The sequence below is a fragment of the Branchiostoma floridae genome, chromosome 15, assembly GCF_000003815.2.
Source record: "Branchiostoma floridae strain S238N-H82 chromosome 15, Bfl_VNyyK, whole genome shotgun sequence".
Lineage (NCBI taxonomy): Eukaryota > Metazoa > Chordata > Leptocardii > Amphioxiformes > Branchiostomatidae > Branchiostoma > Branchiostoma floridae.
The window spans coordinates 1,846,305-1,870,666 of NC_049993.1; the positions used below are offsets into that span (position 1 = coordinate 1,846,305).

At 40.1% G+C, this 24,362-nt stretch overlaps 3 protein-coding genes across 6 annotated transcripts; 2 read left to right on the forward strand and 1 right to left on the reverse strand.

Annotated features, from left to right (window-relative positions):
• Positions 1 to 1,492: 1,492 nt before the first annotated feature.
• On the reverse strand, positions 1,493 to 19,145 carry LOC118432114 (proprotein convertase subtilisin/kexin type 6-like). Of its 3 annotated transcripts, none has more exons than XM_035843637.1 (14): positions 19,048 to 19,145; positions 8,657 to 8,815; positions 8,345 to 8,434; positions 8,117 to 8,245; positions 7,666 to 7,791; positions 7,308 to 7,375; positions 6,781 to 6,869; positions 6,227 to 6,408; positions 5,691 to 5,906; positions 5,261 to 5,361; positions 4,955 to 5,058; positions 4,334 to 4,448; positions 3,667 to 3,974; positions 1,493 to 3,313 (listed from the first exon to the last, which is right to left on the reverse strand). In XM_035843637.1, the coding sequence occupies exons 2-14, from the start codon at positions 8,813 to 8,815 to the stop codon at positions 3,126 to 3,128; spliced, it is 1,875 nt and encodes a 624-aa protein (XP_035699530.1). In that variant the 5' UTR covers positions 19,048 to 19,145; the 3' UTR covers positions 1,493 to 3,125. The 3 variants fall into 3 exon arrangements, with proteins under 3 accessions (XP_035699530.1, XP_035699529.1, XP_035699531.1); XM_035843636.1 differs by lacking the exon at positions 19,048 to 19,145 and adding an exon at positions 10,307 to 10,402; XM_035843638.1 differs by lacking the exon at positions 19,048 to 19,145 and adding an exon at positions 10,247 to 10,319.
• LOC118432116 lies at positions 15,477 to 18,103 on the forward strand. The gene is made up of 6 exons (XM_035843642.1): positions 15,477 to 15,540; positions 15,650 to 15,742; positions 16,001 to 16,141; positions 16,364 to 16,471; positions 16,605 to 16,782; positions 17,558 to 18,103. The coding sequence occupies exons 1-6, from the start codon at positions 15,538 to 15,540 to the stop codon at positions 17,776 to 17,778; spliced, it is 744 nt and encodes a 247-aa protein (XP_035699535.1). The 5' UTR covers positions 15,477 to 15,537; the 3' UTR covers positions 17,779 to 18,103.
• A 1,912-nt stretch (positions 19,146 to 21,057) lies between the features above and the next one.
• LOC118432115 lies at positions 21,058 to 23,870 on the forward strand. 2 transcript variants are annotated; one of them, XM_035843641.1, is made up of 6 exons: positions 21,058 to 21,169; positions 21,275 to 21,367; positions 21,608 to 21,724; positions 22,045 to 22,152; positions 22,277 to 22,454; positions 22,738 to 23,870. In XM_035843641.1, exons 1-6 carry the CDS (start codon positions 21,167 to 21,169, stop codon positions 22,980 to 22,982), a joined length of 744 nt encoding a protein of 247 aa, XP_035699534.1. In that variant the 5' UTR covers positions 21,058 to 21,166; the 3' UTR covers positions 22,983 to 23,870. The 2 variants fall into 2 exon arrangements, with proteins under 2 accessions (XP_035699534.1, XP_035699532.1); XM_035843639.1 differs by having other exon boundaries at positions 21,605 to 21,724; positions 22,738 to 23,869.
• Positions 23,871 to 24,362: the final 492 nt, after the last annotated feature.

Below are 24,362 nucleotides of genomic sequence, written 5' to 3' on the forward strand. Positions count from 1 at the left end.
GATAGACTTGACGGAAGAATAATTCTTTGTTTACGACATGGAATGAACAATTCATCATGCTGCTTGATAATAGCCTGGTACTCAGCCTTGGGACCCACGGCTGGATACCAGGCTAGTTTGACAACGAATGGTATACATAGAGTTCTGACATACACGGGGTTCGTTAATTTGACATTGCCATCACATGCCTGTGTCGATTAGAGTTTAACAATATCAAGAGTCCGTTCTAGTTGGTACTTAAAGCATTTAGCTACATGTGTAATTTTTTAAATTTACAGCTCTGAATGAAGTTCGTGGACGGAGTATAACATGTTCTTCGCCACCTACCGATTGGCAGTGGGCGTGCCATGTTGTATGCCCGAGTATCAATGGCAGACCAGGAACGCCCCCTACTATGGCAAGCTGCAGCAGCTCCACTTCTTGGTCATGTATTCCTGTCTGTTGATTTTTAACATCCAGATGTGAAGTTGTTCCTATATCAACTCTATGAAATTGATGGAGAACCTAAAAATGTTTATTGTAGGAAGACGGAGCGTAGATGTAAAGTTTTTCACAAAAGAATTATGAATAGCAAAAGAAATTAGATAAAAATGATGCGATTTCAGTGCAAAATAATTGTTGCCAGGTCGTATTGGAGACACCTCATGTTAAAACGTGCAATTTGGCCAGTGTTTAGTTAGTAGCTTTCATCATTGCCGTAATGATATATGGATAGAAGTGTATCGCTTCACGAAGCTATATTATTGACTAAAATATTGGCATGAGATTTACGTTTTCCCGACGTGCTTATCACTACATTGCGGCTGATGCCAACTGTATACGAATGTCACATTAATTGTGTGCAACTGACAATGCCGTAAATAAAATATCATTTGTATTGCAACTTCTGCGTCCGTCTATAAATGGTAGCGATTCGAATTCTGAAAGCCTGACCTACAGGCATGTTTAACAATATTTAATTCGAAGAATCTTTCATCCATCTGTTATAGAGAATATCAGCATGTGTAATCATAAGGTAAGAATTCCTCGTAACATATATAACGTTACACTTTGATGTAGCCGAGTGTTTGCAATTGGTATATATAGAACACAAAGTAAAGACTTACCTTGCCATGAAACTAAAAAAATAAAAATAAAACGTTACCCTTCTTTCTGACCAGTCCTAGGCCTAGTGCTGGTCAGTAAACCATGTACTAACTAGCCACATGACTTAGCACCTTTTAGCGTTACAACTCTGCATAGCACATGAACCTACTCATTCAACTTCACGGTGTTCACCAGTAGACTTTGTGTGCACAAAAGTCACCAGAACTGCCACCCAACACGTTTCAATTATTGTTTGTGGGTCATGATATTATGATTAGTCCATGTGATAGGGGTGTGGTTGGTAATGCTCTTGATTTCCATGGCGTCCCTTACCGAGTCCGTAGAATAGCTGCAGATTTAATGGTGTACTGTATACGACGAGACAAGATCAAGCATGAGCCAGAGCTACATAAAAGATGTCTGTATTCTCACTCTTCCTTTCTAAAGCACAACGGAGTATATTGGTTCCATTTCCTTATTTATACGTTTCCTACCCGCCTACGTACATATTTCTTACAGCGTTCTTGTATCTCCGTCATGGTGAGTCACTTTCTTAGCCATTTTTTAAGAGGTTACATTCCTAACGGCTGCCATCATGACGCCTGCTCTTGACCTGAATACTTCTCTAAGAGGTGAGGGGAAAAGTGACCAGTCCTTCTTAAGAGTTAAGATATCTTAAAAAGTACAAGGAATTTAGCTAAATAACAGTTTAAGTCCACCTAGTACCTCCACTTAAGACAGCTGACATCTTTTGTACAGTTTGGGAATTACCATGGATTGTTGTACGTAGCCATTGGGGGCTAGAATCGTATGTTCACGTGTCGTGAGTACTTACTACATGAAAAAGTCATTATACGCTTACTTAGTATTCAAGATACCAAAGCACTTAATTAAAACTACCTCCCTATTATATGCAATGAATGTCCTGTCTAAAAGGTGTTGCACAAAACAAAAAAAAATTCCAAAAGGAATACTTTCGTTGAATAATTAGAATTTTTGAACTTCAATCGCAATATTCTAACAGCGGCTCCGCCTATGAGGCTTCGCCAAAAACAAGTAACCAACTCCGAAGCCAACCCCAAGCAACACTTGGTGCAGCAATGTAGTGTTGGGACAGGCGGCGCTTTTGATTCACGCAGAGATGGGTGCGAAATATTACAGTACGTTGTTGTTTTTATGGACTGACATGGCGCCAAAAGGGGATTTAGTGTTCATCCTTTGGATTATGATGATCCGTCGACCCACGGGGGATGTATTTCAGGTGAAAATAGAACTTCTGATAACAAATATAAAACAGACCCACTTGTAGAGAACAAATGAGCAGTCCGGTCTAATAGTGTGGTGTGTCACTTGATGGTGCATGGCCATATCCCCCTACAAACAGAACAACAAATATACACAGCAACACTTTTTTCCGTTCTATTTACATATATGGACACATACCCACTCCACTAACAAGACATTCCAACTTAGAAATTCTTGCCATGCGTTATTTGCTTGGATATTTTTACCACCTAATGTCTGCGCTGTTATCTTAAAATTACTAACACTTTCCTGTGTTATGATAAAAGTGTAAGATTATGTAGAGTGATAACTTTCAGCTGATTATGTAATCAAAACTGACAAACGTTTACATTTGAAGGGTAACAACAAAAGGGTCACAAATTGTTATGTAATGTTCTTCCATCGGGTTTTGAAGAAAACCTAATCTACTGTCACGAAATATCATTCTTAAGCGCATGTGTGCAACATATTACGTGTGCAATTTAGGACTTGGATAAATGGTGAAGTTGCATGGTCCTGTACAGTTAATTAAATGTCATAACGTATTACTCATAAGCGTACGTATACAGTGTATTAGAAAAGTTTGGAAATAAAATGGCCATGTTCATTTGATTTAAGGATGATTACAAGTTCTAATAGTTTAACGTTCTCAGCATTACATGGCAAACGATTGCATTTCTTTTATCGTAACTTATGCATCAAAAGTCATTAGACAGTTCCAAGGATGTCGCGCATGTTCATGAGACATGCTGAGATTACTGGGTGCAGAGCATCATAACCAGCGCGAGGGTGATCAAGGTCAGGGTTGTTGAATGTCTAATGACGTTGCTGTCTCCGACTGGTACAAACCCACAAGGTGGAACAGTGCTGCTGTCTGTATCCCCGTCTTGTACTTCGGCGTCTATTGTCCCGTGAAAGGACACCTCCCAGTCATGCAGGACACCTGCAAAATATATTGCAACGTCTTACATATTTTACAGCCAACTTGAATGATTCAGGTGCCTGCATTTTCTTAAAGAAGGGTATTATAGCTGCGAAGCAGGGTCTTGTTATTGTGCTGTTCTTTGTAATGCCATACCTATTTATACATACTACAGAGCTCTGCGAACTCTGATACGATGAAGATATCCATTAATAGTGCAGTGTGGAGAGTCAAACTTTATGTTTGACAACTCCAAGTATACAATTGAAACACACAATAGACCAATTTGCAAACCCAGCTGCGTATAGCAAAACCCCGGTCAAACCTATTCGCTGGAGATTGGAAAGCAAAATTGCAAGAGGACAACAATTCACCTGTACTGTTGAGTTGAGGATGGGTGTTTTCTACATGCAGAAGCCATGTTCCCTCCGCCCTCTCTCCCCAGTGGTGGATGGTCATGAAGGTCCAGGCCAGGTCCGGCTCCTCGTCTGTAGGCCTACCGGGAACGATGACGGACGTGGTGTTTTGAGGGGATGTTATCACGATCCTCAGGTGGCCGCGGTGAGGGAATGTGATGTTCACGGTCAACAGAACGTGTTCCAGATGCTGAATAGTTCGGTTCAGACAGCTTTGGGGAAGTACGGTGACATTTGCCTTGATCTGCTCATCGCTTTGAATCAGCCTTTACAAAAGAAAGTGGAGAATAAGATTCTATAATCATTTTCCATATAGCAGTAAACAATACTGTAAAGAATTAGCTACATTTATTTCTTTTACATCAGCCCAAGTATATGTTGTAGATCAACAACAATTTCTTTGTTGACCTATAATGATAGGGCAGACCAAAAAGTGGAAAAATCTGACATTGATTTTCTAAGATCTAGAATAATTCAGATTAAGCTACCAAAAGCTGCACTTTTCTGATTATCTATGATGCAAGTAAATGTTTATGGATAACTAGATGCCACTCTGGCAGGAAGAAAAGGTCACATTGCATTGCATAAGGACGTGGTTAATCGATTGAATAAATCTAAAGCCTACCTGTCTTCAAGCTGTTTATAAGTACAAACAACTTGCTCTGAAACGGACCTCCAGGTAGCAGCTAATGAGGTCAGCTTGCCGGCGTCAAGCAGTCCGAATCCACAGTAGTCGCTCACTGGTCAGATAAAGAACAAGAAAATAGGAATGTACATACATAGACCACCCCAGTGGAAGGTACAGCGTAAGATAACAGTTGTCACGTTGGTCGTAACAAATAGATTTCAAAGAAGGCAAACAATGTCTTTGAATCTTTCAGTATCTCCATCAGTTGGTGGTAATTTTGAATCGTTGGCAAAGATTAAGGCAAAAGGATGTAAAGGGCAATGTCGTGCATGGCATCTAAATAAGCTACTGGACTGGTTTAAAATAACACCATGTGACACATTGAAATTGCTGGTACTGATTGGACATGGGACTAGACTTAAAGTGGTCGTGATAGCAAAACAAAAGATCCTATTCAACAAAACAGCGTTATTCAATGGACATGAACGCTTGCACCAAGTGTACCCTTCTGGTGTTGCTGAACACTAGACCATGAATTGTTATGTATTTAGCTGTTCCAAATACTGCCACATTTAGCTAGCAAGCATATACTGTATAAACAACGTTAATAAAACATACCCCTAAACCCTGCAGCGTTTGTTTTCCATGTTTGCCTACAAATACCGTTGCTGTTTGAAGTTCTCGCAATCATGTGCTGGACATCACGTGCTGATAGTGCGTTGCTATAATATAACGAATATGTAAATATATGGTCCACCCTGTCATTCGGTGAAAACATAAAAGATCAAATGATCTCTCCAGTCAAGAAACTGGAAATAAACTGAAGTTTACGTGGTAATGTAATACAAGACGTTAATATATTGATATAAGATGTTAATATTTGTGTTTTGTGTAGGTGCAAAGACAATCAATCGAGCAACTTACTTTGCACTTAGAACTAGTGATATGACGCCAGACCCTATTGCAACAGCCGCGGAGGTCCCAGAGAATTTTGTGCTACAGGAATCAGGACCGATAGGCACCACCTGTACAATGAAAATTTTGATAATCAAATGCAAATGTCTCCGTGGTATAGCCGATATATGCCTTGAGGTACAATGCATTTCCTTAGTACATATCAAATATAATTCAACGATAAGTGGTCACTCAACCGTTAGGATTGGACAATTGCACACTGCCAACATCCTAAAGTACCAAAGTATAGTTGTGGTGTGAGCGGCATATTACTTAAGGAGTCAATACAGTCTCTAAGGAAAACTTTTATTCGTCAAAGTGGCAGTCACATGCATTTCATACATCGAGTTACTTGCACAGTACTATATTATCCTAAAATCCGTCATGTTATAGAACGTACCAAAGTTGCGTTCTTCTCGCCATATTCCCTGCTGTAGGTGACCCCAAATATGCTGGTGCACGCTTCATCGTAGTTAGCAAGACTCCCGTCCTTCAGCACTGCGCTGATGCCGATTGTGTAGATGTTGTTGATGTAACCGTTGTAGGCACAGCTGTCGCCGTACGGCCCGCCGTTACCAGCAGAGAACACGTAGATTGATCCTTTCTCACCTCGGCCCTGACAAAAGAAGATTCGCTATTATAGATCTATTATAAGCAGGTTTTCTTTTTAAGGCTTTGCTGTTCCTTATTAGGTTCTTCGATTCATTAGAACACTATAGAATCCTGGGAATGGACATCAGTTGAGGACCAGCCTTCCATTTCTCTCATTAACTTCGCGGAATACGAGGTAAACAACTAATGTGGGACAAAAAGTGCACCTATATCTCTTCTTGTTGTATCCTTCCAGTGTAATAATAAGATGATAAACAGTGTTAAGAAAGCATGATAAATAGTTGACTACTTTTCTATCACCCAAGTCTAAATGGAATGTCTTACTATTTCAGCCGATCTCTTCATCGCTGCAAGTGTAATAGGTCCAGGGCCCCCTAACGCATTGGTGTAGTCGGATGGACCAAAGCTGCACGAGTAGATGCTGATATTGTTGGAATTGTGACTTAAGGCCATCGCTTCATCAGCGTCAGTAAGGTCAGCTACGGCACTGGCAAATAGCTGTATTCCTGAAATATAAGATTAAAAATGTCTTAAATTTCCACACACAGATATACTACTGGGGTTGCATCCAATTTTTTTATAGAGACATAGCATCGTGCAGTTGGGTAAATTAGGTACATTGGTACTACGTTTTGCCGGATGCGGGTTGTGTTTTCTTTGGTAGCACCGCCTTAATCCTGCCATATGTTGTTTCTTAACAGTTCATCAGCAAAGCCAAAATATCTTGACAAAAAACAGCACTTGAATGGGCCTGCATACGTTAATTAGTTTGCTTTCCTTCTATCACTGGTAGATGGTTGTAAAGAAAAACAAAACAAGTAACTAATAGTGAAAACACTAATACTGAAAATGTGAATGTTAACAAATGTAGACCTTACCTGCTATTTTGGCTTTAGGTGCAACTCCGACGCCACAAAACCCGTTGTTTGCTTTTGCTGCAATTATTCCTGCGCATCTGGTGCCATGACTGTGAATGATATGATATAAAAAACGATAGTCAAAATGATAGCCAGGGCTCGAAATACCCACCTGCATATGCAGGTTAGTACAGGTAGTTTGGGAGCTGTGCAAGTATTTATGGTGTCTACATGCACCTAACCTGCAGTGGTCCATGTACTGGGTTTTATACATTAATTTTCAATGTTACCTGCACCAGTGTATGATATCCATTTTAGTATTGCACACTGCCACACCAACCCATAAGGAAAAAATGATATAAAATATAAGCTGTGTACTTCTTCCCATAGTCTCACTTTTCTTTTATATTGAGTTAAGTTCACCTTAAAGTCCGGAGTGACGAACTAGTCGTCCTCATAAAGTGATAGTAAAAAGCAAGTTTTGATTCGACTTAATTTGAGATCATTCCGTTAAATCACGATCGTGCAACTTTAGATGCAGCCTATACCTGAAGACGGCATCTGACGGTGTTGGGTCCGACGAATCTCCGATTATGCTGTAGGATAAACCTTCGGCCTACAAAGTAAGATGACAAATACGATTGATAAATCGCTCACAGATATATTACTGGGGGTAGTAGCTACTATTGGACATCACATGGGAATTAAAAGTCTACAGTTTTCTTAAATCAGGACTTGTTCATGACATTGTCAGAATAGATTTTGTGTAGCTCTAGACACACACAAAACTGACACAAAAAGCTCTTGAAGATCTATGTCTTTTTTGCAAATCATCTGTTCACAAAACTGATAGGCAAACAGTTGCCTAATATGTAAGAGCTATCTATAAAATGTCCTCATACTTACAATGTTCGGCCCGAGATCAGGGTTCTCCGAGAACACGCCGTCATCCACCACACCGACTACAACTCCTTGACCATGGTGGCCTCTATTCCATGCCGGCAGCACGTTCATATGAACGTCTCCGCAGTACTAGTAAGGAGCGAAATTAGTATTAACAGTATATATTGAATGGAATAATGTAGTTGAAACGTAAATACCATATGCCATATCGCATATTTGCATATGTGATATGTATGAGAAGGAATATATTTGGCACCAAAGGCCGTACAGTTGTATTGTGTACTTCAACACATTTCCAAATGATATGAAATCATTATTTAACAGTAGATTGGTGATTTTTGTCTGGATTTCACTTAATGTTGAGTGCAAAGGTCAAACCATACATTACAAGTATCACTAGTATTACAATCATGTTATGCATATACGGTACCAGTCAGGGAAACGTTAAACTTACCAAGTAAGTCTGTAGGTTGTTCTGCCAATGTTCGTCGTTAAAGTGTGGTACAATATAGGTCTGGTTGGCATTTTCTTCAAGAGAGTAAAGATGTCTTTCACGAGGAATTTGTTGTTGGAACCATTCCACCTTAATCAAAAGAAGAACAAACATTACATCGTCGATAAAAAATGTATTTTTTTAAGAAAGAAACTGAAGAAAGGCATAAGGGTAATAAATTCAATGTACCTTTGATTCAGCGTTGACGAGTGCTCTTCTTATGTCTACAGTCATTCTTTTGTCATGTCTTTCTCTGAAGAGGTAGTAATCTTCAAAAATCTGGAAGTATCAACAGTTACCTTTTTTCAATGTATAGAATAAGTGCTACATTGAACGGTCTGAACCACATGTCATTCCAAAACAACTCAATCTGGTAGCTTTGATATCAGCTGTGCCCACCATTTCATGATGGATTTCAAATCAACAGCAAATCAACAACGGTTGACCCTTTTCTAATCTATACTGAAAGAAGTAAGATGGATGATTCTTGAATGTACCTACATGTTTGACATAAACTATGTCCATACTCTCTGCCAAAGCTTTGGCCCCCTTCTCTCCATCATGCAGTTGAACCGCCCATGTGTTTGTCGGACGACTTTGCGATGCAAAAATACCAGAGCAAATGCACATCCACGTAAGACCGTAGACCAACAGTGTCATCTGGAAATATTTACAAATAGAAACGATTGTAAGCTATATCTCGTTTCGCAGAAACTTTAACACTGAGGGAAACGTAGCAATTGGTAAGAAAGCATAATACCAACTGAAATATCGGTAAACATATGGTAACATGTTTTACAAAGGTCATTCTCCACATATTCTATCCATGCTGTGCACAAAAAAAAACATTTTGTGTTGTTTTGAAAAGTGAATAAGTACAGAAGTAGCCCACTGGCGGCGGCACCATAGGTCGTGGGGGTGATGCCCCCAGGATAAAATTAGCTGAAACACACAAAATCAAGCTAAAACCCTTTTATATATTTTCACTTCTGGAATTTTCATCATATCTCGCTACTCTACTGGCAAAATTTGCCCCTGAAAAACAAGGAAATGACGTTTCAGCGGGTCCAGATTTCAAAATTTCGAAGGACCTCCCTTGCGAGGACTCGCGCCTTCGGCACTGGATATGGTGGGCTGGAGCGTCGTCCCCCACGACCAATTATTCTAGGAGAAATTTTATTATAAAACTTAGCTTTATTTGCAAGCAAAATGTTCTCATCAAATGCAGGAAATGGCATTTTAAGTGTCCTGATTTCAATATTTCTCCAGAACTACCTTGCGACGGTTTGCGTCTTTGGGGTTCATAACGATGTAGTGCAAAATATGTTGGTAGATGGTCTAGATTTCAAAATTTCCCAGAATCTACCTTGCCTTCGCCGCTCGAAATGGTGAAAATATGGTTGGTGGCGTCACCCTCAATAACTAAAGCTTACAACTAATTGCCATTGAAGTTAGCTTAATCTGGCAGCAAGATTTGCCCCTTAAAATTCACGAAACAGCGTTTCAGAGGGTTTAGATTTGAATTTTTTCCGGGGGGAATGCCCCCGGACCCCCAAAAGGGTCACGCCTCCGGCAAGACGACTCGGGCCTTCGGCCCTTAATTAAGTGATATGACAAATTTTCGCCCCCACAACTAAAAAATGGTGCCGCTGCCTCAGTAGCAGACGTATACTGTAGTGAAATAGCAGTTTAGATAAATCTTCTCCAATCTAAAATACCAATCCGAGTAAAAGAGGCAGTGCCAAAACACAGAAAGTGTTCCAAATAACGGTTTAAAAATTAATAGGTGTGACGTCGAAGGGCATTTAGACCGAAGGAGGAAACGTACGCAGTAATGGCTAATGCTGCACGGACATGTTTTTAGATCTAGTTCAACAATAACCTGCTTGTCTAAATCACAATAAAAGGTTAGCTTCTAATGGCAGTTGCTTGCTTTCAAACTAACAAAGAATCATGATGCTATATGGAAAAATGTTGTTGTTAGCCTTGTGATACATATAGCTACAATATTTATTCTTGTGTCGTACTGTACAAAACATAATGTACACAATTTTATCACGTAGACAATTCTTGACATCGTAGAACACTTACTTTTTCAGAAATTAAGTAAATGAAGTTGTTTTCCTGACACTGACGACCTGAAACGCTTACCTTTACCGGCTGGTGTCGTAGTGGCGTTAAATCTTATACCTTACAACTCTGCGTCCCCGCTGCCGGTTGCCCTCTTGTGCAAATGTCTGTTTAAAATTTAACTAAACTGCGGCATACCTCAGGTTGTGCAAACAATGATGTCATTCCATTCTCCGATAAAGTTAGCTGTTTAGCACGCTAAACAAGCAACCCTCCTCAAAAGAACTCGAGGCTCTGACATTAATAGGCACATGCATTACATACAGGACACCCACTGATCATTTAATCAACCTAATAAACAAAGCCAAGAGTCCCAATACAAAACCTGCAACGCTCGAATGACAGGGTACCTGACCGGGTAAAGACCGCCTGACATAATATTTGCTTCTTGCGTCATTTTCTTGGAACTGGATCAAACGCAGATCATATTTGTGTTTACACTGTTATCGAACAAAGAAACATGTGTCTAATCTAACAAGGAAATTTACTCTATGAAAAAAGAGTGCGAATGTTTTATTAAGGTGTGGCCAAAAAGAACTATGAAAATTATGACGTGATAGCTTGGTGTGAAAAGGCATGATCAGTATGTTTTTCCCCGTTTCATACTTTTGCAAAAGGTCAAATAATTCCGTCGTCGTCAAAACTCGGTGGTTTTATTCCGTGGTTACAGCAAAAGACCAGGCGTTATGACACCATATACATCTCTTGGCGGGTCATTCACCCTTAGTTATTCAATGTGTATTATTATAATGGGAACTTAAGACATTAATTTCTTGCTCCGCTTGAGCTAAACAACCGAAGTTCCTGAACACTATTAAGGAACACAGGTGAATGACTGTCTCTAAACACATGTACACAGACAGGCATAGTCCTGTTTCTGAACGCCATGTATGACCGAAGGCATATTCAAAATAAAAACAAAAACACGATAGAAGAAGGTTTTATGATTCAGTGTTTGGAATGAAAAGGTAACATACAGCTAGTGGTAAGTGTATGATCATGTTCAAAGCCTACACTTTGTACAGTACCTCAGGTAGGATTTTATGACAGCGCGGTAGCAAACCACGCATACAAAAAATACGATTTACCACAAATAACAAATAAATCAAAGTACAGTCTACAAATCCCCTACATATAACAGGGATGCTACCATCCAACCCCTCCAATCGTTGAAAGAAATACAACATAATTGCCATACTACTACCTTTACCGTGGTTACGATAATACATTGCGAAACTTGTGTGCTCATGCTGAAACTTACTGTTGTGAAAATAGCTCAAGTAAATTGTTTGTAATACGTTTTGCGGGGTCGCTAGGGAGTGGTAAAATCGCTGGCTTGGAGGGGGGAATAAATCACACACACACACACACACACACACACACACACACACACATACTACACATACATACATAGTTTTGTAGGCAATTGGCAATGAAATCATTTTCTTAGAACTAGTGCTTTGTCAGACCCGGTGTGTGTTCAAAATACAAAGAAACATCTCGATCTTACGCAACAAGGAAACGTCATTGGGGAAAAACAAGATTTTAAACTTTGATCAGAAGGCAATCTGTCTAGCCAACATAATAAATGCATGCTTAACAAATCAAGCATGTTCATAAAATAACTTAGCGCACGCGCGTTAAGAGTGAGAAGCATGATAGTTGCGAAGTGTGCAATACTGTCTTCTATATGCTCCCCTCTAGTGCATTCACGTATTAAACTTGAGGTCATGACTAATAAAAGAAAGGGCATTTGTCTAAAATATTACAGGTAAATTGTTTTAAAAGTCAGCCTCAATATCGACCTGATATTTAGGAAAACGTAATGTGATTTGGTATATTTCCAAACATGTGAAGTCTAAAGAATTTTTTTTTGAGCCATGGATATGAATATGTAGACTCCATTGGATACGATACGGACAACTACAAACTCGACAAAGTCAAAAATATCATTGTTCTGGAGTTGTATCTGGGCCATCAAAGTCTTGTTTTGCCAGTACCTACTTCTATGTCTACCCTGTCCTCAGCTTAGCAGCTGGGCTGACAGATTATCGGCAGCCAGGACACTGTCGTACAGCACTGAGGGGGGAGTTAGGGACCACCTATCACCCGACGGGGCTGATTTGTAATGGCCTGAAGGCTGGCATTTGGCGCTATGACAATTGCCCCGGGTGCGGCTAATTGAACTGTATGGTTTTGAACCACTCACACCGGGAAGAACCTCTAACTCTTTTCGATAAGTGTGAAAGGAATAACGTACTTGAGTTGAGGTGTGGCTTTTCTCAAACACGGGACCTTCATTTAACGTCCTATCCGAGGGACCGCCCTAGCTGAAGCTAGGTACTCATTTTTCCCCTGATTAAATTGAGGAAAGTCATGTCAAGTGCATTTCCCAAGGGCTCAAGATCGGTGACATGACAGGTTTTGAAACGATGACGAGATCTCGGCACACTCACAATTTGGACGGGCATTCAAAGACGACCACGGTTATACTATGAAGATCCCTCTTGAACGGTCCGTTGCTATGGAAAATAAATTTTAGACTCTCCAGGCCCTTTCACACGGTCAAGTACATTGAAATCTAATACGCTTTTATCGGCTGCCTTCTTATCGACGCAAGCAATGTGAGTTATGATATCTTATCTGAATTCTCTATATCCTTGATATTCTTTACTATACCATGCATCATTTTAACTTAACTGACACAAGTCTGGTCGAAATCGACATTTTACTCAAATCAGTACAGCAATATAACTCATCTCAACGCGTAAATTCGATCCGACCAAAGTCGATAGGAGTTAGCATTCTGCCATCTTTAGTTTTCTTAGGCCCTGTAGTTTAACTTAATTTATTGCACTTTATGAAGCGTCGAACATGTTAACGATCACAATGTCTTTGTCTCGAAAATGCTTGGGGTTGGGTTTTTTAATTAGGGCAGCTGGCCGGGTAAAGACCGCTCGGCGTAATTTCCTACTTGCATCATTTTCTTGGAACTGGATCCAACGGAAACTATGTCCGTGCGTACACACCTACCGAACAAAGAAAACTTTCAGCCTTATCTAACAAGGAAACTTCCGTCATGAAAAATAAGAGTGGGGAAGTTTGTGTAAGACGTGTCGGCAGAAGATAGTAATGTATAAGTCTGAGTGAAAGCGTTGGCAAAAAGAGATATTGAGTTCTAGTTCTAAACGTAAATATTTTAGATATTGCTAATTTATGTTGATTTGGATAATAGTTAAATGAACGTATACTGATAAGTGCTTTTTAGACAGGAACATCTACTGCAAAAGTAATAAAGTCACAGTGGCTATCTGCAGTAGATTATGTCGCACAAACACACAACAACATGCACACACACGCACACGCACACACACACACATACACACATGCATGCCATCGTTGTTCTGGAGTTGTATCTGAGCCGTCAAAGTCTGGTTTCGCTACTTTTTTCTTTGTCTACCCTGTCCCCAGCTTAGCAGCTGGGCTGACAGATTATTATCAGCCAGGATACTGTCGTACAGCACGGAGGTTGTTAGGGACCGACTATCTTCAGGCGGGGCTGATCGTAACGGTCTGGAGGCTGCCATTCTGCCCTACGGTGACCTCAATACTGCCCTGGGTGCGGCCGTTGAACTGCATGGTTAGGAACCATTTTCCCCTGAGTGAAGTGAACCAAGTTGTGTAAAGTGCCTTTATTTTCCATGGGAACAACATCGGTGACACGGCAGGTTTCAAACCCAGGACGCGATCTCACTCTCGGAATTTAGATGGGAAATTCAAAGAAGATCACGGCTGTACCGTGAAAACCTGAACCCTCTTGAAGTGTCAATTACGACCTAATACAAATTTTAGACTCTCTAGATTCATTTGCACGGCAAAGTACATTATTCATTAACATTCTAATATAATCTTAGCGTCTGCCTTCTTATCGACGCAGGCAATATGTTTTATTTGTATGTTTTTTAAGTCAGGGCAGCTGACCGGGTAAAGACCGTTCGGCGTAATTTGCTTCTTGCATCATTTACTTGGAACTGGATCCAACGGAAACTATGTCCGTGCGTACACACCTACCGAACAAAGAAAACTTTCAGCCTTATCTAACAAGGAAACTTCCGTCGTGAAAAATAGGTGTTGGAATGCTTCTGTTAGACCGGTCGGTAAACATAATAACCTGTGTTCGCAAATTAGAGATATTGACTTCAAATGTTTGATATATTGCTAAGGCCCCCTTTCCACTAGACGGCGATCGCGCTGCGCTCTCACTGCGACCTAAATAGGATATGTTTACCCTTCGATTTCACACTTGGTATATCATACAAAACGTACAAGTGTGATTGAAAAGACAACAAAACACACAAAGTGTAAACAAATTCGTTTCTATTCTATAGAATTCGTTGAGCGTTCTGTCAAAAAACTAGGTCACAGAGAGAGCGCGGCGAGAGCTCCGTCCAAGTGGAAAGGGGGTATAATGAATGTTAGTTAGTCGTGCTGCACCCATCATATGTTGGGAAGTATATGTCGGTACTGTTTTCACTGTGCTACTTTTGTGTTAATTTCCTTGAATAACCCTATAAAGTTACATCTGATTATAAAGCTTCAGGTCTCGACTTTAAAAAATGTAGCTTAGTGAAAACAATACCCCTACTTTCCAAAAGGGTCTAAAATGCCCTGAATTGGGAAAAGATGTATGGTGGAAATTTGCCAGCAAAACAAGGGTTAATTTTGATTTTTTTTTTAAATAAACGTATATTGATAATTATTTTCTTGGAAAGAAAATCTGCTGTAAATGTTTATATCTATTTTTTGTCACGCATCATGATGCGATGAAGATTTTGCTAAAAACTAGCACTATTGCCAGTAAGTAACTTTGTAAGTTTAAACAAGTCATGCAGATGGAATTGATGTACTCATCATTTCAATTTATGTCGTCATCATTTCAGTTAAATGGCCTGAGATTTAAAACAAATTTGTGAAGTGACAAAAATGAAATGTCAGCGATTCGTTTGTTTACTCTGTAGCTGTGTCATCACTCTTTAGTCATATTTGCACAATCGTCAAGGAAGTATTGCCTTCCAAGAAACTGTAAAACGAAGAACTTGATTGGTCGGTCTGTTGGTTGATGAATCAGCCGATTGTTTCAAACCTGTATAAATCGGGAGCTCCGCGAAGCTTCTGGCATACCACTTCTATCATCGAAAAAGTTGCTGTGACTGACTCTTCATCCGAAGTAACCGAGTGTCTTCAAGTTTATCATGGTACGTTGAGCTCTTACATTCTATCTTTGATTTCTGAAATTACCGCACACTTTCTCTCAAACAACCACTCCGAAACTCGTGATAAAACAGACTGTGACTCTCTCCACAGGCCGGATTTCTGCTCCTCTCCATCCTGGCGGTTTTGTCTACCGTCCACGCGGCACCCACCTGTACGTGTGAAGAGAAGGCTTCTTCCACTCAGGTAAGGAGGACACGGTACTTTTCTCTTTACAATATAGGTCATGCTTTTTTGTACTGTCTGAGCGTTCAATCTGTCAGGCAATGAAGCCCACAATCTTAGTCGTTTTAATCACACAATTCCATATGCTGCAGTAGCAATTCTATTTTTGTTCAGGTGATATCTTATTAAGAAGCCAGAAGTCAAATGTCTTTCAGACTCTTGTTCCGAATGTATTTCTATGCTTGCTGTGCCTGATTTATGTTTTTGTTAAAATTGCAGCAGTACACTGTCCAAATCAACGAAGAAGGAACCATCTTTAACCAAGTGACTGATGTGGACCGGGAAAACCAGATCCTTCTGTTCCACGTGCCTCAGCACAACATCGTGTCTGAAAATCAGGTCATGCTGGACTATAACACGGTACGTGAAACGCGATTTATATCAATGTCCTGTTTGCCAGTTTGGTACAAAAAAAACATAACAGGTGATGACTCCTCCCTAGACTGAAGACGGTATGCAGGTATTATAGCAGTAAAAACTAACCAGTCCTAACCAGTTTGGCAGCCCTGGCACTGTTTGTATACAGCTGAACAAAAAGATAAAATACATATATAAAAACTAACAAGTTTATTCTTTCTACAGGGACTGATGATGACCCTTTACACCGAACTGAACGCCTGCTTCCTCTCAACCATGCCTGACAACATCCCGGCAATTGACAAGCTGGAAGAAGGGCTGAGTGCCATGGCGGTAAGCAGACATTTAGCAACTTCAGATTTTAGAAAAGATATAGAATATCATCAATAGTTTCAGTAACGATAGTGACATTCGACACCATATCCAACTTGATACGATCTGTACTTAAGATCTTGTATGTCTATAGAACCCACAGACAAGAAGCACCATCCTTAAGAAGAGGAAGGAAGAGACCTACCAACGCGCCGCCCCTCAGCCCGTAAGGGACCGATCCATGTTGGGGGATCAGATGGCCCAGATGTGTGCAAAGTTTCCTGTCTACACCACAGAGGTGGCTCCCGAGGTGTCCATCGAACAGGTTTCAGGTAAATGTCTATGAGTCATTATCATAATTACCTGTTTCTACACACATCAATCAGCTGTTTTTGGTACTGCTTAGGGATTTCACCGACATACATCTCTTCCTCTAGAGCAATTTTGGTTCGTTATGTATGTATTCTCATGTTGATGATCATACTGTTCACTGTTGTTCATTTTTTAGAGTTATGAACTCGAATACGCCCACAAAAAGTAATTTTTTTATGAATGACATCCGCGCGATCAAGACATTTGTTTTCTTCAGGGATGGTCAGATAGACAAAAACGGGTAAATAAGTTGTGTTTTAAGCTAATAATCGTATATGTCGAAGTGACACTAGAGTTGTAGCATTGACTGTAGTTGCAGAAGTGTAACTTGCTGAATAGCTGAGTGGTACCGAGTGTACTTGCCAAATTGATAAGTGATGCCAGTCTACCACACTAGGGTCACTTACACTAGTGTTACAGTATTTCTTGAATACAAGGATAAGTGACTTATTAGCTGGTGTGGCATATTTTGTCACTTCAACCCTTGTTACAAAGTTTCTTGTGTCTACTTTGAAAGTTTGACAGCTTGTTTTCTTAGTCATCTTGTTTGTTTGCACTATCTCGTTATTTTTGCTGTCTGCAGTTCAGAGGATGCCATCCATAAACTTTACTTGCTGTGGCCTGATTAGATAAACTTCAACAGTTCTGCCTGTAACGTTATATTCAGCTGTGTAGGCAGACAACGTGATACGCCAAACTTCCACTTTCCTAACTTTTATTTTCCTCACTGTTTAGGAAACAAAACCGCTCGTAGCTGGCTTGACCACTCGATAACCGTGAACTGTCACCCGAGTGATTTCATGTACCGGTGTGAGTTGAGGAGCTCATGCATCTACGTCTACTACTGCGAGGGGACCGGTAACGCGGGGCAAGCACCAACCGCCGCGCAGTGCGACGTGTGGCATGACTTCACCGCCACCGCCTGGCAGTGCGTGCCTTATTGTCCTGACGAGTAGGGTTAAGAGACAGGATTGTCTAAGTGTGTTTGTTAGCTGGGTTTCCAAACCCGATTTGTTTGACGCTTTATACTGAATGACAGATTTGTATTAAGGAACTCAATGACCACACATACATGCAAGTTAATGTCAAATAGTGTCAACTATGATTTCTCGTTTCAAGGGAAAAGAAGATACTCAATTCACCTTTGCTGTAACAATATACTAACGGTCGAATGTGATAAAACGTGTAAAAGTTAATGTCTAGGTTTTAAGTCTTAACGTTGTGCAGATTTCTTACTGACCATTTATTCAAAATAAAGTTTGTTTTGCAGAGGCAGTTGAATGTTAGTCTGATGTTTTACTCTCTGGATTTTGTTCATGGAAAATATTTGAAGCGTTAATCTTAGTCTTCGAGGATTTTACTGTAATGTTGTAGTATGCTAATTCAAAACTTAACTTAAATGGCTTTTACTTCCAGTAACATTTGAAAAAAATAACTCACAACACAAATCTTGCTTTCTGAAGCAACACGGATAGCTTGGTGTGACAAAAGTGACAATAAGGTAATATTATGTTGTAACGAACACCTTTACCTCATATCTGAGATAAACGCCGTAGTTCACTTTATCTAGTAAATATCTTCAGAGAATAACAAATTTTGAGACCCTATGGCCGTAGATAGGTTTTAAATAACAATAAAAACAACCCATACTTTACAAGTACTTTCTGCATGCAATATTTTGCCATAACCTTTGTCCCAGTTAGGAATCAACAGAACGACTATTGTAATGACCTTTAACCTCGGTTTATTCCGGCCTCCATCTTTGTTAGACATCTTTTATTCGATGGAAACTAACCTGGTTTAGACAGCCTATAGAGTCGTCAATGATGTGAAGTTATATACATGTAATGTGCAGTTATAATATGGTGAGAACTGGAACCAGTCCCATTGGGCGTACTCTCAGAGCAAATGTTCGTCTCCACCTGTTCTTTGACATATTTCCAAGGCGTTTTCTCGGGTTTTTCTATTTTCTGTTGTTCGTCATGTCTTCCAGCCAAAACATGAAGAAACAATACAAAATAGAAACCCTGATAAAAAGCCTTAAAAAACAGCCGGAGTTTAACCTGTGCTTGCACAGTAATTGGGCGTTGGTAACACATACGTTTTGATAAATCCTTGCATGGTACAGGTACAGATAAAGGGTAAAAGGCATCAGTGACACAAAGGTCATACCTGAAGTATTCAAAACCTTACCATAACGATTTATATAGCATTCCCATCCCTACCTTAAAAGTCCAGAGGAGACATGAATGTCGATGGGTGGCCTTCGTCACCTCTCATTTTGACTCCACGCCTCCAGTTACGGATGCAATCTTTAATGGTGTTAAATATTAACACTTTGTATCGAGATGTTGTCAGAGTCAACCTAATGTGTTAATTGGGCCAACATTATTGTTGACCTCATGGCTGCCTGTACATGTGTTGCGTCGCTTGGTAACAATGGACACATTACAGTGACTGTATTTATGATACTGCGACTCTGTTTACCTTTTGCACGCGATCGACGACAAAATATTACCTTCTAATCCTTCGCGTTCATTTTTTCAGATTTAATGCTGTTAATCTGATTTTCAAATTGACTATCGTCAATATGGTCCTGTCGTAAGTGTGTCTGCAATAAATAGCAACTAATATCAATAGTCCGTACCTATTTGCTTTTTGATTCCAAATAAGCAATGTCAACCAAGCAGACTTCGACACATAGATAAACTTCAAAACGGTAATAGATGATACAGTGTTGAGGTATTAAATTGAGTTTAGAGAGACTCCTCCTGTTGAACTTCTGTCTCTCCCGAACATACAATTGAGGCGAAAAATAACTTTTATTCCAAGACAGCTGAACTAACAAAGGTCGCGTTTCAACTGGCGATTGCATCATTGATGAAATTAGTTTAAAGTCTTGATGTGTTTGCATGGACTATCGATCGGCGAAACACCCGAGTACCGTTTTAAAGCCCCTGTCACATACATCGCACAATGTATCGATTCATGGCACGCACGCACGCATACACACATGCACGCTCATACACACGCACGCATACACATACATGCACGCACGCACACACACGCACACGCATGCACGCACGCACACACACACGCACGCACACAAACACGCACGCACGCACGCAAAATTGCTATTTTGTACAAGTTTATACATCAGTCTAACAAAATCCTTTTCTATTTTTCGTTGCGATAAAGCATTTAGTAGTGATCGGGTCCTAAACTTGGCCAATTTCCATGTTGTTGACATGCAAAAATCTGTGAAAATGCCTCAAAACTTGTTTGGGCTGTTACCATGGCAACAATGAGTTTTGACCGGAAAGGAAGCTATTTTGAGGAGTTGTGTGCCAAGTACTATCACTTTGAAAAATATGAGCCAAATCGATTTTTTTTTTTACCCTGATCACTGTTGTTTGATTCTAACAGACAATTGCTCTTAAATAGTGCAGCTTTAATAATGAAAGTTCTATCTTACCAAATTTGATAGTAGTCCAGCATTTTATCATCTTCAGATTTTCTTAGGCACTGCAGTTTAAGTTACCATGTTTTTTATTGTCTTTTTTTAATCCAGGGCACCTAACCGGTTAAAGACGACCGCCATGCATTTCAGCCTTATCTAACAAGGAAACTAACGTCGGGGAAAATAAGTGTTGGAACTTTTCTATAAGACCTGTCGATATGCATACAGTAATGTGGCCATAGTAATATACATCCTAGTGCAAGCGTTTGCAAAGTACGTAGAGATATTGACTACTAAACGTATAAGCTTTTAGACATTGCTATTTCGTGTTCATTTAGATGGTTATTCAATGAACGTATGATTATTCAATGAACGTATGATAACTATGTTTTAGACAAAAACATCTACTGCAAATATTTATATCTAAAAGTATTGTTGTAAGTATATATGTCAGCTAATGGACAAATAGAGCAACCAAAGCATCCAAACCCATCATGTTTCCCCAAAACTAGCACATCTGACAGAGTTCCTTGTATGTTTAAACTTGCAAATGTCTTTGCGTAGTCATCATTTTAGTTAAATGGCCTCAAAACATTCAAAATTTTTTGGCAACTGACAAAAATGAAATGTCAGCAACTAGGGTGTTTTTACTCTATGTCATCACATTTTGTCGCCGCCTTTGCACAACCGTTAAGGAAGTGTTGCCTTCCAAGAAACAGCAACACAAAGAACGTGATTGGTCGGTCTGTTGGTTGATCAATCGATTGTTGCAAACCTGTATAAATCGGGAGCTCCAAGGGGCTTGTGGCATACCACTTCTATCATCGTAAAAGTTGCTGTGACTGACTCTTCAACCGAAGTAACCGAGTGTCTCCAAGCTTACCATGGTACGTTGATCCCTCATATATTTTGATTTCTGAAATTACCGTTCACTTTCTCTCAAACAACCACTCCGAAACTCGTGATAAAACAGACTGTGACTCTCTCCACAGGCCGGATTTCTGCTCCTCTCCATCCTGGCGGTTTTGTCTACCGTCCACGCGGCACCCACCTGTACGTGTGAAGAGAAGGCTTCTTCCACTCAGGTAAGGATGGCACTTTTTTTTTTCCTCTTTCGTGCTGTCCGAGCGCTCAGTCTGTCAGGCAACGACAATAACACTTGGCTTCAACCACGCAATGGCATGTTGTGCAATAGTATTGGTCAAGTGATATCTTACCAATGTTACCGAACGTTCCTTAAATTTACCTCTCTGTTTTTCAGCTTATCCAGCTTCTATTTTATTTTTGCGGCACCTGATTTGTGTTCATTATCAAAATTGCAGCAGTACACTGTCCAAAACAATGAAGTGATTGATGTAGACCGGGAGAATCAGATCGTTCTGTTCCACGTGCCTCAGCACAACATCTGGTCAGACAACCAGATCATGCTGGACTACAACACGGTACGTCAAACATGATATACATTAACCGTATTCAGACCTTGTTTTTTGGTCAATCTCTGATTGGGGAGGGGTTTTGAGGCCTGCGTTTAACTCCTATAACTCTTATGTGACTTGTCATATGGCCACCAAAGTTTTAGATAATTATGTAAAGGGAAAATATAAGGGTTTTGGAAATATTGACGGCATTACGACTCGGACTTAGTGGAAACCGTTCAGGCGTCATGCGACATGACAGTCGGCCCGAGCCAATTTGAAAGCTTTCCTGTTTGGTAATAAAAAAAGAATATCAGTAGAAACTAACCAGTTTGTTCTTTCTGCAGGGACTGATGATGACCCTTTACACCGAGCTGAACGCCTGCTTCCTGTCCACCATGCCTGACAACATCCCGGCCATTGACAAGTTGGAAGAAGGGTTGAGTGATATGGTGGTGAGCAGACATACTTAGTATGCATCTAGCAACTTCAGATTTTAAACAAGACTTTTTCAGTAACCATAGAAATATAATGAACTAAATTGATATGATTTGTACTTAAGATCCTGTATGTCTATAGAACCCACAGACAAGAAGCACCATCCTTAAGAAGAGGAAGGAAGAGACCTACCAACGTGCCGCCCCACAGCCCGTAAGGGACCGGTCCATGTTGGGGGATCAGATGGCCCAGATGTGTGCAAAGTTTCCTGTCTACAACACAGAGGTGGCTCCCGAGGCGTCCATCGAACAGGTTTCAGGTAAATATCTAGAGTCATTACTTATTTTTACACGCATCAATCAGGTGTTTTTCTGCTGATAGATTTTGCCGACTTTAATCTCTGCTTATCGGCAATTTTGGTTCATTATGCATGCTCATGTTGATAATCACACTGTTTTACTGCTGTTTCTTTTTTCCTATCGAAAATCTCTCGTAAGTAGAAAAACTGCCAAAACATTCTGCCTGTAACGTTGTATTCAGCTGGTTAGCCAAACAACATGATCAGCAAACTTCAATCTTTCTTTCATGTCCTCACTGTATAGGTACCAAAACCCCTCGTAGCTGGGGATCCCCTGCACGCTTTAGTTGTCACCCGATGAATTTCATGTACCGATGTGAGTTGAGGAGCCCATGCACATGCATCAACGTATATCACTGCGGGAGGACCGACAGCCCGTATGAAGTACCAACTGCCGCCCAGTGCAACGTGACCCATGACTTCACCGCCACCGCCTGGCAGTGCGTGCCTTATTGTCCTGGTCTTGTCGAACCGGGTTTCATTTGGTGATTATGTTTATTTTGAAAAAAAAATAAGAAAAAAACTGGGTATTCTACAAATGGGAATATGTAGTTGCTTTAATGTAGTCGTCAATGATATACAATTAAGAAAAACTTTGAGTAGAAAAAGGAAACTACATTATATGTAAGGCTCAGTAGATATGATAAATCGTTATTACAATGTTATTTAATGTTCGACTTTAATTTTACCATCCTTGCTTTACTTTACAAGCCGAAAACACTCCTGTCCTGACTAAAGAGACATGGACCCTCATAACCCAAACAATTGATTCGGGCACCTCAACTACCATGAACATTAATAACAAAATAGTAAAGTATTATTCTACTTGTCAGCAGAATCCTCCTAAATCAATGGGGCCAAAGATATAACCCCTTTAACCTAACTCTCGTTGCTCTTATCTTACCACAGAGTACAAAAGTCACAGTGGCTATGTGTAGCAGAGTATTTCACACAAACACACATACACACATTGGCAGGATACTTCGCAAGCGTTAATGTCCTAAAATGTTATATAAAGTATATATAATAAGAGGACAAAATATTGTATCGATATTTTGGGAACGTAGGACACTTCTGTGCATTGGTCTCTAACATGTAACAAACAAAAGGTCTTATATCAGGACAGATGTCCGGATAAATACCAGCAATTTGACCTGGTAATCAAATCATTTTCTCGGACCTAGTACTTTGTCAGACCCAGTGTGTGTTCAAAATTCGTGGTATACAAATACGAATCTTTCTAAGATATAACACGAAAGCTTTCTTCAAAATCCGGCGAAATATCCATGCTGTTTAGGTAAACTTAATTTGGTATTTCAAAACAAATTTGCTATTGGGCAGTCGAGGACAATGTGGCACTGCACTCAAGTTAGTAACTTATAGTACCATACATCATGTGAGTACAGACAGAAGGTGAAGGTAGCATTTTTTTCTTTTACCTCCCGACCTAAGCCAGGTACCCATTTTTTACACCTGGGTGAAGTGAGGAAGGTTGTGTTAAGTGCCTTTCCCAAGGGCACAACGTCGGGGCACAGCGGGTATTGAACTCGGGACCTCTAGATTCCACGCCGAACGCTCTACCAGTTACGCCATAAATGACGCCAAAACAACATGATAACTTTAGAATGGCTCAAACTATGAGAAGTTTTTAGACAATGATATATTGTTAAGCGGAATTTCTATAAAGTCTAAAAGCAAGATCTATCAGTGATTTAATGTGCCCGATTATTTATCCCAGGATATGAATAAGTAGACTCCATTTGTTGATATTCCTTCAATATGGACTGAGTAAAAAAAACATCATTGTTCTGGAATTGTATATGAGCCGTCAATGTCTGTTTTTGCTACGTGAAATTTAGCTATGAAAAT

Bases quoted from the DNA above. Each gene is read 5' to 3' on its own strand.
- LOC118432114 (XM_035843637.1), bottom strand. From the start codon at position 8,815: ATGACACTGTTGGTCTACGGTCTTACGTGGATGTGCATTTGCTCTGGT. The intron at 6,870-7,307 runs GTATAGGCTGCA...TATCATTCACAG, and splicing joins CCGTCAGATGCCGTCTTCAG to TCATGGCACCAGATGCGCAG. The intron at 5,907-6,226 runs GTAAGACATTCC...TTCTTTTGTCAG, and splicing joins TGAAGAGATCGGCTGAAATA to GGCCGAGGTGAGAAAGGATC.
- LOC118432116 (XM_035843642.1), top strand. The intron at 15,743-16,000 runs GTAAGGAGGACA...TTAAAATTGCAG, and splicing joins AGAAGGCTTCTTCCACTCAG to CAGTACACTGTCCAAATCAA. The intron at 16,142-16,363 runs GTACGTGAAACG...TTCTTTCTACAG, and splicing joins TCATGCTGGACTATAACACG to GGACTGATGATGACCCTTTA.
- LOC118432115 (XM_035843639.1), top strand. The intron at 21,725-22,044 runs GTACGTCAAACA...TTCTTTCTGCAG, and splicing joins TCATGCTGGACTACAACACG to GGACTGATGATGACCCTTTA. The intron at 22,455-22,737 runs GTAAATATCTAG...CTCACTGTATAG, and splicing joins GTCCATCGAACAGGTTTCAG to GTACCAAAACCCCTCGTAGC.